This window comes from Camelus bactrianus, chromosome 10 (assembly GCF_048773025.1).
Source record: "Camelus bactrianus isolate YW-2024 breed Bactrian camel chromosome 10, ASM4877302v1, whole genome shotgun sequence".
Classification (NCBI taxonomy): domain Eukaryota; kingdom Metazoa; phylum Chordata; class Mammalia; order Artiodactyla; family Camelidae; genus Camelus; species Camelus bactrianus.
In genome coordinates this window covers 37,728,970-37,744,559 of record NC_133548.1, presented here as the reverse complement: position 1 = coordinate 37,744,559, position 15,590 = coordinate 37,728,970, and the positions used below count along the sequence as shown (strand labels likewise).

Here is a 15,590-nt window from a genome sequence, read left to right as displayed (position 1 = left end):
TTGATTTTATGAAAATTCATTGAACTGCAGCTTGATATAATGATTTGTTGACTTTCATGTACATATGTTATTTCAGCAAAAATATCAGGAAAAAAAAAAAGCAGCCATGGTGGCAGCTGGCCTTCAGTCAGAGATAATGAGCAACAGAGCCAGCTCTTTCTACCCCTGTGTGCAGCCGGGCAAGCCTGTCGGCCGGGGCCTGCGGAAACGCCTCTTACGCTCAAGGCCCTTACACAATAGGCTGTTCTGTCTCTAGGAAGCTGTGTTTCAAAGCCTGTTCAGGCAATTAAGGAGGGAGCAGCATCTTCCTAAGCCAGTCTGAAGGCCTGACTGCCGGCCGGAGGCCTCCCTGAGGCAGCTGAGCACAGAAGGCGCTGGTCCCAAGAGGCTCGCCCAGGATTCAGCCATGGCTGGGCTCCAGTCAGCAGGTGATGGGCAGACTAGAGACCAAGCCAGCTGCACTTGCCACGTTCCTTCCTCTGGCAGGACAACTTCCATCCCCTGGCCCAGCTGTGGACCCCCGTCCTTCCATTGCCAGGTTCTCTGAAGAAGCTTCCATCTAGGATCCTTAGCCAGGTTCCTCCTTCCCGTCCCCTGGAGCGTGGATGCTCTGGGGCGATGCCAAGTCAGAGAGACAGCCAGTCTCAGCCTGTGCTTCTGGTTGGGGAGGAAGTGAGGGAAGTGAAATTCTTTATGGAGGGATGGGGCAGGAAATCCTTAGGCCTGTCATCTGGACTCCTCCTCCCTCTCCAAACCTCATTTGTTAAAGAAAGCTTTTTTTTTTTTTTTTTTTTTTAGTTCTTAAAATAGTTTTGGATTTATAGAGCATTGCAAAGATAGTATGGAGTGTTCCTATGTGCCCCATACCCAGTTCCTCTGATTAACATCTAACGCCATCTTGGCACGTTTGTCACAACTAAGGAACCAGACTGTGAACTCAAGTCCAGACTTTATTTGGATTTCACTAATTTTTCCATGCATGTCCTTTTTTGTTTCAGGATCCCATCCACAACACCCTATTACATTTAGTCATCATGTCCCCTTGGTCTCCTTTGGTTTACGACACTTTCTCGGTCTCCCCTGTGTTTGATGACCTGACAGCTGTGAGGAGTACTGCTCAGGCCTTTTGTACAGCGTCCCTCAGTTTGGGTCCCCAATGCTTTTCCCATGATGAGATTGAGTTACGGGTTTCCGGGAAGAATGCCACAGAGGTGAAGTGTCCTCATCACATCGAATCAGGGATACATGCTATTAACGTGGCTTATCAGTAGTCAGTTTCACTTAACCAAGGATCTCTTGGTGAATGGTATTGGCCAGGTTTCGCCACTGCAAAGTTACTTTTTCCCCTCTACTTTCTACACTCTGTTCTTTGCAATTGAGTCATTAAGTGCAGCCCACACTCAGCCCCAACCCACTTCATCTGTTTTTAATCATAGTGTTTATCTGACAAAAGCCCAGTAAACACACAAACTCATCTGAGTATTTACGCAGGTACAGAAACACAAACTCTTACCCAGACGCCCAGACACTGGCGTACAGATAATATAGACAGACACCCGGGTGAGTTCATATCCGCAAAAACACAGACACGCATGAGCACAAATACACAAACACTGGGGAAATCAACAGCTTTGTCATTCCGTTTCTCTTACCAGCAGAGTGATAAATCAACCGGGATTTTAATCAACACAGCTTTTGAAATCCCTCTTTCTCTCTAATTTTTAAAGTTCTTAAAGAGCAGAAGCTGAGTAATAATGCCTCCATGAGAGGTGGGGGTGGCAGGGGTGATGAAAATGTGAGTTTGGAATCTAATCAGGCCTCCCGGGATGAAGGCATTTGGTGGTTCTGACTCCCTTTTTCTCCCTTCCTGGCTCCTCTAGGGCCCTTCCCCATCCAGACCAGAGGTAAGGCGGTGTGAGTGTCTCCCCTTTGAGGACCCCAGAACTCTTCCACAGGGAGACATGCTGTGAAGCCCCCCTGCCAGCACCATGGGTTTCCTTTGCGCAGGTGCTGGCCCCAGCTGCTGTGATTTAGCCATCTTTCAGCCCCATGGGTCTCCACCCCTGTTGCCCCACTGCCCTTCGATAGCTTCAGAGCTTCTCAAGATCAAGACTTTCCCTGCTTTCCAGCTCCCCCCACCCCACTGCTGTCTCTTTTCCAGAATGTGTAACTCTAGTCCAGCTGACCTGCCCATTGTCCCATTGTCTGTCCCATCCTGGAAGATGCTCCCACTGTTTTAACGTGTCCATACCCTGCCCAGCTCTAAAGCCACCTTCTCCAAGCACAGTCCCCTGATCTCTAACTGGGAGGAACGGCTCCCTTCTTTGAATTCCCAGAAAACCTTTTCTCTAAAGGATCGCAGTGAGTCAACTCTGCTTAGTTATCTGTGTACTTGTGTTTTAGAAAACTCCTTTTTGCTTGCAAGCAATAGAAAAGAACTCTTGGCCTTATTCCCCAGTTACCAAACGATCCTGGAGTTCCTTGTGGGACAACTGAAGTTGCCATCACAAAAGTGACCCACGTCCAGTAGCTCCAGTCTGTGTAACTCTTGGTTCTAAGTTTCAGAGTTTGGGGAGGGGTAATTAGATTTAGTGCATTGGTTCAGGAGCCCACCCATGAATTACCCACCAGCTATGGTCAGGGGCGTCTTCACACAGCGCAGACATGGCCCCTGCAGGACCACTCTATGTTTGGGAGGAGGGACCTTCCCCAAAGAGGAGGGACCTTCCCCAAAGAGGAGGGAAACACTGAAGCCTAGATTGCCCACCAAGAGGCAGCTAATGTAACTTGTCTTTGCAATTGATGGAAGAAGGAGGAAGGATGCTGGGAAGATGAAAACAATAGACATCAACTGGGAAGTGTTTATGGAGCAAGTGAGTCAGTGAGTGAGTAACTGATTCTGTTGTTGCCCCTTAAAAGTCCAGGTCAGTTTGTCTCCCAGTTCTGTATCTCTAGAACATGAAGGTCAAGTATTTTTCCACCCTCCATATCCCCTTTCCAATCATGTCGGTCTTGGAGCACTCCCAGGGAAGCCTGAGTGGTGAAGGCATATGGAGGCTTCTGCAGAGGGATAGCAGTAAATGTCTGCTGCTCCTTCTTAGGCATATGTCGGGCATGGATAATAAACCAGATACTAAGGACTGTCCCTCACAGGACTGGGAGAGTTCAGATAAACACACAAGTTGCAATAGAATGTTATTAGTGCTTCCATGAAGGATGCACGGAGAGGTTGGGGGCTCTGGGGAACAGCTGATGAACACTGACGGAGGCTTTTCAGAGATAGTAACATTAGAGCCGGGTATTGCAGGGCAAATAGGAGCTTGCCAGGTAGAGAAGAAGGAAATGGGATTCCCATCTGAGAGAGGAACTGTCTATGCAAGGCCACAAGGGGTGGTAAAAGAGCACTATGTTTGAGAAATAGGAAAGTTGAGTGTGCCTGGAGTGGACTGTGCTTATGGCAAGGGTGCTAAGAACTGGGGAAAGATGGAAAAGGGAGATGGGTGGGGAGGGAGGCTGGGGCCAGATCTTGGAAGCTCCCCATCTGAGCCTCAGGAATTTTAACTTATGGGGCAGGGGGATGTCAGCCAGGAGCCACCGATTACTCACACAGTAGTGTGACTATATGGGTCGACCCTATATAGGATAGTAACTGTATGTATGTATAGAAAGTTCTCCTACATTGTTGGGGGAATGGGACACATTGCTGCTTTGGGGAGCTAATATGGGAGCATATATTGAATTTCAGTTCTACTCCTGGGGATCTGTGACATAGAATGAAGATACTGATATGTAAGGGCATATGTATGAGGGCATTATAGTGGCCAAGAACTGGAAACAAAGTAAGTGGCCAACAATGGGGAAACAGGTTAATAAACTGTGGTTTACCCACAGCATGGAACTGTTTTCAGGCATTGGAAAGCATGTTTTAGAGCCCTACCAGATAACTCGGAGGGGTTTTCATGTTGAGTAAGGAAATCAAAATGCAACAAAATGTGTGTACATTATGGTCCCCTCTGTGAAATAAGTTAGGGTCAGAAAACCTAACAAATGTACATGTACTTAGGTATGAGTCCATACAGGAATGTATGAGTGTGGAGAAAAATATGGAATGACACTAGGTTACCTTGAGTTGGCCAGGGCTGGTGGAGGTAAGGATTGTGGGAGTGATAATAAGGTGCAGAAGAGTAGAAATTGTCTGCAGTCAAAGAGTGCATGTCATACAGTCCCACTTCTGGAAAGTTAAGTGTGAGCTCACAAAGACAGAATGGGCAGCAGGGCACTGTGATTTCAGGTGACTTTGTCTCTTTATCTATCTATGTATACAAATTCTTTACAAAATATAATAGCTATTTTCACAAAGGGACAGGGAGAAAGAAAAGTCATTGGTGAGTTTTTTACAATTTAAAAAGCAATTTACTATAAGAAACCACATGTACAATCTCCATAGTTAAACATTATAAGCCTTGTGGTTAAAAATTGCATTTAAAAGCCTTAGAGTCAAACAGCTGCATAGTTTAGAAAGGCCTACTCTTTCTCATTAAATAGCAGTAAATATGAAGATGTGATTTTAAGCATAGAGAATAAAAACCAGGTCTTCTCTTTGTCCCACATACAGCTCTAAAGGATCCTCCTACCCCCACCCTCCACTGCTCTTACCTCATGTCCTCCATCTCTCTCTCTCTCTCACTCTCACTCTCTCTCTCTCTTTCTCTCTCTCCCTCGGCCAGGTTAACTCTAGCCTTCTTGCTATTTCTCACACATCTCAAGGACACATGTGCCCCAGGACCTTTGCACTTGCTGTTCTCTCTCCCTGAAACAGTTGGTCGTCAGATACCCACATGACTCGCTCCCTTGTGTCCTTCAAATCTTGGCTTAAATGTCCCTTTCTCAGCAAGCCTTCCCTGATTCACCTATTTTCCATTGCTATGCCTACTCCCTCCCACCCCTCACTCTCTATTCTTTCCTGTTCTCTTTTCCTTCACAGCACTTACCACCTCCAATGTATTGCTTATTATAGGCATTGCTTATTTATTTTGGAAATTACTTTGTCCTCTCACTTGAATGTAACCTTTGCAAGGGAAAGGATTTTTACCTATGGTTTACTGTTACAGCTCAGGGCTTAGAACAGTACTTGGCACGTGGTAGGCACCAACTACTTATTCGTAGAATGAGTGACTAACTAGTGGCATTTGGTGAATGGCTGGAGGCAGGTACGATTAGCGACAGAAAGACTAGTTGGAAGACTGTTGCAAAAGCAAAGGGACTTGAGTCCAGCCTTGAAGATTAACAGTGTGTGTCTTCTTTCATAACCTTCAAATGAGGTTGAAATCTATTGTTTTTGAATTTCTCATTACTGTGTCTTGATTCTGTAGGCATCAAAAGTGCCACAAGTGGGGAGGCTTGGCATGTTTATGTCCACTCGTCCCACAGAGTCTGGCACTTATATGATATTAAATATAATTCATTCAACCAGTGTTCAAAGCTTCATTAATGATTTGATATTACCAAATTTTATTTGACTAAGTGAATTTTAGAGTGAATTTTATTTGTTAAAGATCTTAGGACCTAATCTATATTCTCATGCTGTTGTACTAAACAGAGTTAATTTTGTTCCATTATGAAAGTAATCTACACAATTATGATAGGAAATTTGGGGATTAGAGAAAAGTTGAAAAAAGATGAAAGATTTTTTTAGTTTCACCACTTATAAAGAACCACTAGCATTTTAATGTTTCTTTTAAATATTTTTCTAGATACAGCTTTTCAACATAGTTATAATAATTGTGTTTACATTTTTGCATACTGCTTTGCATACTGTGTGTTTACTTTATTCGTGTACACATTTTTCTTTGCTATAAAGTTTTGGAAAGCATTATTTTAAATAAGCATGTATTATATAATCAGTAGCTGTACCATAGTTCACTTGACATAACTAATATTTGATGTTTAGGCTATTTCTATTCTCTTACTGTAAAGATTATCTGCTACTCTGTTACACTTCATTGCCTAATTTGTCTAGTCATTTGCCTTCAAAACATCTTATTATCTGTAAGATGGACATAATGAGAAGAGGATTAAGGTGAGTGAATGCAAGAAACAGTGATGAGCATACAGTAGGTGTTTCATAAACAGGTGGGTTGGAACTGAAACGCTTGGAGACCGTGGAGTGTGAATAGCCTTTCTGGCGCTGTTCTCTGGCTGCAGGCTGCACCTGATGCAGGTGGACTCAGTCCAGCGCTGGATGGAGGACCTGAAGCTCATGACGGAGTGTGAGTGCATGTGTGTCCTGCAGGCCAAGCCCATTAGCCTGGAGGAGGATGCACAGGGTGACCTTATCCTGGCAGGCGGCCCTGGCCCCGGAGACCCCCTGCAGCTGCTGCTCAAGCGGGGCTGGGTCATCAGCACCGAGCTGCGCAGGATTGGGCAGAAGCTGGCCCAGGACCGCTGGGCGCGCGTCCACAGCATGAGCGTGCGCCTGACCTGCCACGCCCGCTCCATGGTCAGTGAGTACAGCGCGGTCAGCAGGAGCTCCTCGCAGGAGATGGGCCAGGTCAGTTGCCTGGCACGGGCATGGGTGGGCACTCGGAATGGGGTTGCCTTTTGGAAGAGTGGGTCTGAATCGTGCGGATTCTGGACTCTTCCTGCCCCAGGGACTTCCCTCCCCTTCCAGTAAAGCAGGGAGGACAGTAAGGGCCGTTATTGAGTAGCTGCTCTGTGCTGGGAAATGTTTTTATACGTATCTCATTTAACTCTCACAACCTGTGAGGCCATCATAACCACCTAAAGACACCGGGCAATGGTTAAAGGCACCCACTTTAATGCCACACTGTCTGGGGTCATATGTCAGCTCTGTCTGCTGTGTCACTTTGGCAAATTACTTAACTTCTCTGTGCCCCAATCCCATCATCCTAATGAGTATAATAACAGTGTTTATTTCATAGATCTGTTGTGAGGACTAAGTGAGTCATTACATATAAAACATTAAAAACAGTTGATTAAGTTGATTAAAAATGTTAGTTAATATTATTGTCCTCACTTCAAATGAAGAAACAGAAACTCAGAGAGCCTAAGTAACTTGCCCAAAGTTATACAGTGAGTGGTATCAGCGGGATTCAACCTAAGGTTCTGTGAATCCAAAGCCCATGATTTTGAATCTTCTCCAAGTCCAAAGTGAACCACTGAAAAATCCCCTTTGTCATTGTTCATCTTTCCTCTGGCATCATTTTTGCACCTTAGTGCTTTCTTTACCTTTCTCCTTGTTCTACTTCACAGACAGTAAACTTCTATTCATTCTTTGAAACCCAGCTCAAATGCCCCTTCCTCTCTGAAGCTTTCCAGATCCCCCAGCATAACTAACTGTTCAGTTTTATTTTTTTTTTTTGAGCTCCCAAAGCAGCTGATGGTGATCTCTTTTGCCACATCCACCAAACTGTGTTACAGTTTGCAAACTATATGCCTGTTTTCCAAATCGGATGATTTGATTCTTCATCTGTACGCCCCAGAGGGCCTGGCGCAGCAGTTGGTCCTCGACCAATGCTTATTAAATTGAATAAAATTGATCTATTTTTCTGCAGATTGAGAAGCTGCTGATGGAGAAGTGCTCAGAGCTGTCAGCGGTCACAGAGAGGTAAATCTGGCCTCTGGGTGCCTCTGGACAGGGTCTGCCAGCTCAGGCAGGGGAAGGGGCTGGTGTCTGCTCCCTTGGGGACAGTGTGAGCGGGCAGGCCTGGTGGTGGTCTGGGAGTTTCCTTTTGCTAACTTTTATCAGCAGCCTTAAAAGACTCCCTTGGGATTTTCTGCTCCATTTTCAGGCCTGGGAGAATGTAAAAGGCAGAGGAGTGGCCCCAGCATAGGAAGAAAGAGGATTCTTAAGGGCTGGTAACAAGGAAAGGTTTCCCACAGCTTTGAGAAGCCCCCAGTTCCCAAAGTCAAGGCCAGGTAAAAGCAGACGGCCACCCTTCTACTCACAGACACTGTTACAAGGATTTCACAGACACACACATACCCACAGACAGATACATAAACACACACCCACGCAGTCACAGAAATACCCTCACACCCTCTTGTCCGTATCTCACACATAAACATACCTAGGCTTACACTCAGACACGTGCACACACCCGGGTGTGTGCTCACTCGCCATCACCCTTTCCAGCTCCCAGGCCCTGGGAGAAAAACCTGGAACTTGGTATCCCGAGGTCTCACATGAGGTCTTTGGCTTTCCAGTATGGAGCATTCTCAAGCCACAGGGATCGACTGGACCCTGAGCCCTCGCTCTTCGTGTGTAGGGAGAAAACCCTCAAGCCTCTTGTCTGCACGCTGCAGGTGGCCGTTTCTGAAAGGCTCAGAGGCACTGCTGTCTGTCCACCTTCACAGTGAGCACAGCGTACCTGACACACCGGCAGCCCCTCTGCAGCCCCCATCACCCGTCCCTAGACCCTGGCTGTGACGATGGTAGATTCTCCCGGCGAGAAGCCCAGAGGGATGGATTTGGCTACTTTGTGATGGCCTTTCTGGTGCTGTGGACTGTTGGCTGCCATGTCAGGCCCGCACTTCTCTAGGAGGCCGGGGGGACGAGCCAGCCTTGGAATATTCCATCTCTGACTCCCCGGGAGCTGATGTCTTCTTCCCAGGCCACCTGCACCACCACCAGGCCTGCAGCAGGCCCAGATCTGGCCCCTGAAATGGCTCTGGGCTGACTGCCTGGCCCTTCCGGGGGCCCACCCTGCGGTTTCTTTCCCCAGGTGCCTCCAGGTTGAGAACGAGCATGTCCTGAAGTCGATGAAGGCCTGTGTGAGCGAGACCCTGAGCACGCTGGGCCAGCACTTCGGCCAGCTGCTGGAGCTGGCCCTGACCCGGGAGGTGCAGGTCAGTGCAGGCTGAGCTGGGGAGGTGGGCAGAGGGGCAGGGCCAGGCTGGGGGAAGCTCTGGAGTGGCCTTTCTTGGGGGACATCATCCTTGGACCACCAAAGTGAACTCCAGCACCTGAGAGACAGGACTATCAGAGCTAAGCGGAGGCTTCCTGAGAGCTTCTAGCCCCAATTGTGCATCTTCCAGATATGAAAACTAGAGCTCAGAGAGGGCAGAGACTGACCAAAGGGCACACATCAGGGCAGTGGGAGAGCCCGGTGTCTCCCAATTGCCCTTTCAGTATTGCTCCCACCACCTTAAATCTTCTCTGTTGAGTTATTGTTCACAGTGCACACAATGGATCCTTTTTGTCCTGAAGGACTTGAGGTACCTACAGGGAACAAGTCAATTCTGGAACTCTTGACAATAGAGAAGAATCTAGAAAGGTCACCTAGTCTAGCCCGTGCCTCTAGGCAGGCTGGTGCATGATTCCAGAAAGAGTGAGGTCTTTGGAGCCTGACAGACCTACTTTCAAATTGTGGTTCATCCTGGGACCTTGGTCAAGTTCTCTGACCTTGTGGCCCCATTTCTCCTCATCTGTAAAGTGAAAACCTTCCCCCGAAGAAAAGGGAGAGGACTAAGCAAACAACATATGAAAAGTGCTTAGCACAGAGTGTGGGTTAAATACATGTTATTTCCCTCTCTTCTTGCCTTTTCCTATTTTCAAAGCCTCCCAGAAAAGCTGATTCCATACGGTTTTCATTATGAAAGGTATTTACATGTTATTTATAGTCACAGAAATACTGTGTCACATATTTGCCATTCTTTTCCCACTGCCGAAGAGAAGCTTTCCACAAATAACAAATCCCTTCCCATATCGGCTTCTCTCCAAACTCGGCCTTTCTACCTAGCCCAGACTTCTCCGTTCTCTCTTTCTTTGTGTGTCTGGCTCATTCTGTACATGGCATGGGCCTTTCTGAGCCAGTTTGCCTGCCAGTCAGTGCAGCTGGCCCCACGCAGCCTCACCCTCCCAACCCAGAAGGGGCTGTGAAGTCCACTCTCCCTGCCTCGAGAGTCTGGGACAAGGGGAAGGATGGGCCAGGGCTGGGGTGCTGGGGCTGGCACTTAAAACTGATGAGCAAATGCTGACGGTCACTTGTAGCGGCAGGTGGTGGTTCAAGCTGGGACCAGTGTCCCAAACTGAACCACCAAGTCCCATAGGGACCCAGTGGAACATGGGGCTGAAATGGGTGAAGAAACCAAAGGAGTGATGAGAGAGGGTATAGAAGTTAATGGCGGGGAGGAGGGGAGCCTGGAGGATTTTCCGAGCAGGAGCACAGGTGCCCGCTGATGCTTCTTATGCCATTTTTGCGCCCTCTTGCCTAGCAGTCCCAGATTCATTTAGTGGGCTGAAATGGAAGCGTTCCGTTGGGTTGTAAACAGAAGCCAGCTGGGTCTGGAAGTAGTCCTTGGCTCTCTCTACCGGGGGCACAGGGTAGGGTGTCTTTTTGATGCTCTAGGTCACAGAATCCTGGGAAAACTCTGTGGACTGTCAGGAACCTACTTGGGCTTTGTGGACTGTGTATCTGATTTCCCAGGGCACTGGGCCCATTCTGTTTTTCCTCGTCCTGATCTTGTTCAGGGTGGAATTCCTGATCTGGTACTTCTACTTTCCTGGCTAAACCCTGTTCCACCCCCGGGTCTGCCCACCTGCATCATTGATGCTGAACCTGGGAGCTGCTGGATCAGCTGCTCCTTTCTTAGAACTGAGCTCCCATTGGCCCCCCTCACCTGGCTGGGGAGGCAGTGTCTGTCCTCCATTCCTCTGCTAGCTTCCTGACAACCCCTCTTCCCGCCCACATGCCCTGTGGTGTCCTCTAAGTCCTCCTACGGGCTGAGCTTGCTGTACTGATATTTCTTGGCTGATCTCTAAGCCTTTTAATTTTTTAATTCTTTATTTTTTATCGAAGTATAGTCGATTTACCATGTTGTGTCTATTTCTGGTGTACAGCATAGTGATTCAGATACATATGTTCCTCTTCATATTCTTTTTCATTATAGGTCATTACAGGGTATTTACTATAGTTCCCTGTGCTGTACAGGAGGACCTTGTTGTTTATCTAGTTCATATACCATAGGTAGTATCTGCAAATCCTGAACTCCAGATTTATCCCTCCCCACCTCCTTTCCCCCGGTAACCATAAGTTTGTTTTCTGTGTCTGTGAGTCTGCCTCTGCTTTTTAAATAAGTTCATTTGTGTCCTTTTTTTTTAAGATTCCACATATGAGTGATATCATATGGTATTTTAAGCTTTTTTACATTAGAAAGTTTCCATACAGGACAGTGGTAACATAAGGAGATATACTAGCCGAAGGACAGTAGTCTGTATTCAGTGTTGTGAGCATGTTATTTCCAAAACAGGTGACTCAAATACTGTTTTCTAGGATGTTAGCAATTATGCCAGGATTCTGTATTTGAGATATCTTGACATAAATGAACTTAAGCTTAATTATTTGCATCAGCATTTCTCTAATGACGTGCTATTCTGCATTGCGAGTCTTCTAAAAGGTCCTCACACATTTATAGCATATCTTGTCTGACCTGTAGTTTCCACAGACAGGAATTTTGGGTTGTCTTGTGTATGGACATGTATCTAGTGACTAGAACAGTACCTGGCATACAATAACCATTTAGTAAAGATTTATTAATGAAAGAATATTAAGTGTATTCCAAACTTACACAGTCACAGATCTTTTTTATCCTTAAAGTACCCATTCACTTATTCAGGGAAGCTGGTGTTTCAGGAACTGCAATTTGGGAAATGCCTTTTTAATGCACTAGGGAGCCATGTAGGCTCTTGAGCAGAGGAACAGTGCTCTTTCCGCCCCCTACCTCCACCATAGATCCACAGTTCATGGTGGAATGGTGCTTACGTCAAGGGCAGTGATCATCTATCACAACTTTGCGCTGGTCTGCTCCATCCTGGAATGCTACGCCCAGCTCCAGACCCCAGATGTGTCACTGCAATGATTGTGCTCAGAGGAGGTTCCTAGGAGGATGGGGAAAGGCTGAAGATTAAGTTTTGAGGGTAAGAGTTGAAAGAGCAGGGTTGTTTAATCCAAGGATGCACACTCTGCCACCTCCAAAGCTCTGTGCCTTGGGCCCCCAAAGGGAAGAAGGACTTTGGGCCAGTGAAGCAAATCTACAGGACATTCCATGTAAAAAGGAGTTTGCAAAGCAATCGGGCTGCCCTACAGTGGAAGGGGCTGCCTTAGGAAGTCCCCATCACTGAGGTGGGAAACTCACACCTGGGAGGACATCGGCAGTAGAGGAGGTTGGACTGAGTGACTTGCAAGGGTTCTTCCAATCCTGATAGTATGTGAATTTATGAATGTGAGCTTTGTGGGTAGTGGACTGTGCGTGGCATGAGGAGGCAAATCAGGGTTCAGATCCTGACTGTGCTACTCACTGCATAGGCATACTTCAGCAAGTTACTTAATTTCCTCACCTCTGCAGTGGATTGCTGTTAGGATTAAATGAGACAACAGAGGAGTGGTTGGTGGCACTCTTCCAATTGTGCCAACTTCTTTATCCACCAGAGACCTGTTCTGCCTTCAGAGAAGCTCACAACAAGCTTTGCTAAAAAGAACCTTCTAATCACCTAATTACTGTTTATTGAGATAATTTAACTACTTGGTGGGCAGGGAAATTTAAGGCTTAGCTGTTAGGAGCCACCGATGGGAAATTAATGAGCATTAAGGATTAGAGTTGCTGGGATTAAAGGATTAGCCATGTGGGAGTTTAAGAGGAAAAGACTTAGAAAAGTTGATTTACTTGAGGATGACGTCTAGGGGACTTTCTGTGGGTCCTTGACTCAGTGTCATGTGGATAGGTGTTATATGCATTCATCCTTCCGTTGCATCAATCAATTTTTATTTTAGTTTAAAATAGCACCTTTGTTCTTATAAAACTGGTTAGGGAATGTATCTCTGGCTCTGTGGCTAAGAGACCTTGTTAAAAATACGTCTCATAGCCAAATTCTGCCCCTCCCTCCAACCCCTGTCCCAGGCAGAGCTGGACAAACTCAGTCCTCACCTGTGGCACAAGCGCCTATCCTGTGACAGAGGGCAGACACTTCCTAAGAGAAGAGAGGCAAGTGCTAAGCTGAACATACTCAGTTCCTTCTTCCCAACTTGCTAACTCATCCCTACCCTATCAGCAAAATGACATGGAGAGGTAGGGCTGAGGCCAGCAGAGGTGGTGTTGCTGAAATCCTTTCTTAGCAGGACAGGAGGAGTGGGGATTGGCCTTATCCGTGCAGCTGTGGTCAGGCGGGGGTGTGGCCGGGCTCCTTGGAGGAGGTGGGCGGCTGCCTGTGAGGCAGTCTTTTCCCACCTTCATGAAGCCATCCTTCCAAATAACAAAGTCTACTCCTTTGTGGATCCTTCTGGAATCATAGTGGGCAATTTAGACTTTGATCCCAGAAAGCTTGGAAAGAACTAATAATATTACATTCATTAAACTGACTCTAAGGAGATTTTGTAACTAAAGCTCAAAATTTGCTTTCCTGTTCTATTTCCCACTCTGAGATTTTGCTCAGTTATGTTGTCCAACATACGGAGTCACAAACTGCAGTGTGATTAAATACAGTAAGATAAAGATAATCTAAACATACTTGCCAGGATGAGAAATATAAAGCTGTCCAAAATTTTAAAATAGTCTCCTATTTCATTTTAAAGTTCTTTGGGAGAAAAATAAAAGTGAAAGAAAAAAGCCAGAAAACTGAATCCCTTTACTCTTAGGAGTAATTCAAAGCCCCAGATTCTTAGGTTAATAGAATTCTCTTTAGTTTTCTTATTCTGCTCAGTTTAGCCAGGAGAGCCTCATCCCAGTGTGTGTGTGTGGAGTCTTATTCCCTTGCGCAGTTACAGCCCAGGGTCTCTCCAGCAATGGGACCAGTGTCTTCAGGGCTTTTCAATTTATACTGATCTTTCTCCACCATACTTGAAAGTGCAAAAAAATTAATACCTTGAATATACAGCATTGTCACAGCACTACTCCTACACTCACAGAAAGTTAAAACAAGCCAGTCCTCAGTCCCTAGGGCAGGAATTCCAGTCAACGTGTCTTCCTAAGACTCTGTCCTTAGGGTTGCTGAAGACCTTAATAGACACTCATCTGCAGTTGAGAAAAAGAGGGTGGGTGACAGATTCCATCTTGACTGTATCTGCAACAGGACGTCTATTTATTTCAGTTGTCCGCAGTCCACAGGGATTTGTGAACATACATTCACCGGGGAAAAGCGTCCACCATAGGTTAATGGTGGTACAGTGTTTACCGTATATGGGAGAAAAATGTCTCCTTTATCGTCGAAGGGCATGTGATAGATTTTCTTCTTCCTGCAAAGCCAGGCATCTGTAATTCCCTCACAAAGACTGGCTTGACTTGCATTCTTTCCCATTCAACATTTTCAACATTTCTTAATTTTAGGCTCCCCTCTAAACGTTGTGTTTCTACTACCCCAGGCTGCACTGATTCGGGCTGCCTGAAGTGACTTGTGCCAGTGGTCTGTCGCTTCCAATGCACTGTATTCTCCAGGTTCCCAAACATTTCTTACGAAAAATGCAAGCACGTATACTTTTAAGGAAACCAAGTTCCAGATCTTCAATTTTCATTTCTTTTCTTTCCTAAAAACAATCCTCCCAATAAGACAGGTTTTACTAGCCCTTCTATTATTTACGAAAAGTAAGCATACTCTTCACCCATCCTAAATCTTCTAGTGCATTGCCCTTTTTTTTGCACAAACCGTGTTGTGGGAGTAGGGAGAGCAAACCAAAAAGAAGCCTCCCTTCCTGAACCATAAACTTTTAGGCTTCTGTGAATTATTTCCATGCTTTTTACATATTTCTGTTGAGAAAAGCATTAGAAATTGTATGTTTTTCATAGTATGGGGATTTTCTGAATCCAGAAATATGGTTGAATGATAGAGAGAGAGAGAGAGAGAGAGAGAGAGAGTGTGTGTGTGTGTGTGTGTGTGTGTTGGAGGGGTAGTTATGAACTTTTCCAATTATCTTATCCCTTCCATCTTCGTTTATTCTCAAATCATGCCTAGCTCTTGAGGGACATTCTCCTTGGACAAAGCAAAGAGAGCACAGGTAGGACAAATCAAACACTCACCATGGCTTTTGGGGACACTTTTTATTTTTATTTTTTATTGAAGTTCAGTCAGTTACAATGTGTCAATTTCTGGTGTACAGCATAATGTCCCAGTCATGCATATACATACATATATTTGTTTTCATATTCTTTTTCATTAAAGGTTATTATAAGATATTGAACATAGTTCCCTGTGCTGTACAGAAGAAACTTTTTTAAAATCTATTTTTATATATAGTGGCTAACATTTGTAAATCTCAAACTCCCAAATTTATCCCTTTCCACCTCATTTCCCCTTTAACCATAAGATGGTTTACTATGTCTGCGAGTCTGTTTTTGTTTTGTAGATGAGTTTGTAGTGTCCTTTTTTTTTTTTTTAAGATTCCACATATGAGTGATATTATATGGTATTTTTCTTTCTTTTTCTGGCTTACTTCACTTAGACTGATGATCTCTAAGTCCATGTATGTTGCTGCAAATGGCATTGTTTTATTCCTTTTTATGCCTGAATAGTATTCCATTGTATAAATATACCACAACTTCTTTATCCAGTCATCTGTTGATGGACATTTGGACATTTAGGT

At 45.5% G+C, this 15,590-nt stretch overlaps 1 protein-coding gene across 5 annotated transcripts in view; it reads left to right on the top strand.

Moving 5' to 3' along the window:
• The window catches only part of INSC (INSC spindle orientation adaptor protein), a 122,274-nt gene that overhangs the window by 53,110 nt on the left and 53,574 nt on the right, over positions 1-15,590 (top strand). For 3 of the 5 annotated variants that reach the window (XM_010964825.3, XM_045523938.2, XM_045523937.2), the window contains exons 3-5: positions 6,205-6,550; positions 7,575-7,627; positions 8,745-8,868. In XM_010964825.3, coding sequence (XP_010963127.1) covers positions 6,205-6,550; positions 7,575-7,627; positions 8,745-8,868 — 523 coding nt within the window. The remainder of the gene's footprint in view (positions 1-6,204; positions 6,551-7,574; positions 7,628-8,744; positions 8,869-15,590) is intronic. The other 2 variants (XM_045523936.2, XM_045523935.2) reach the window with 2 other exon arrangements.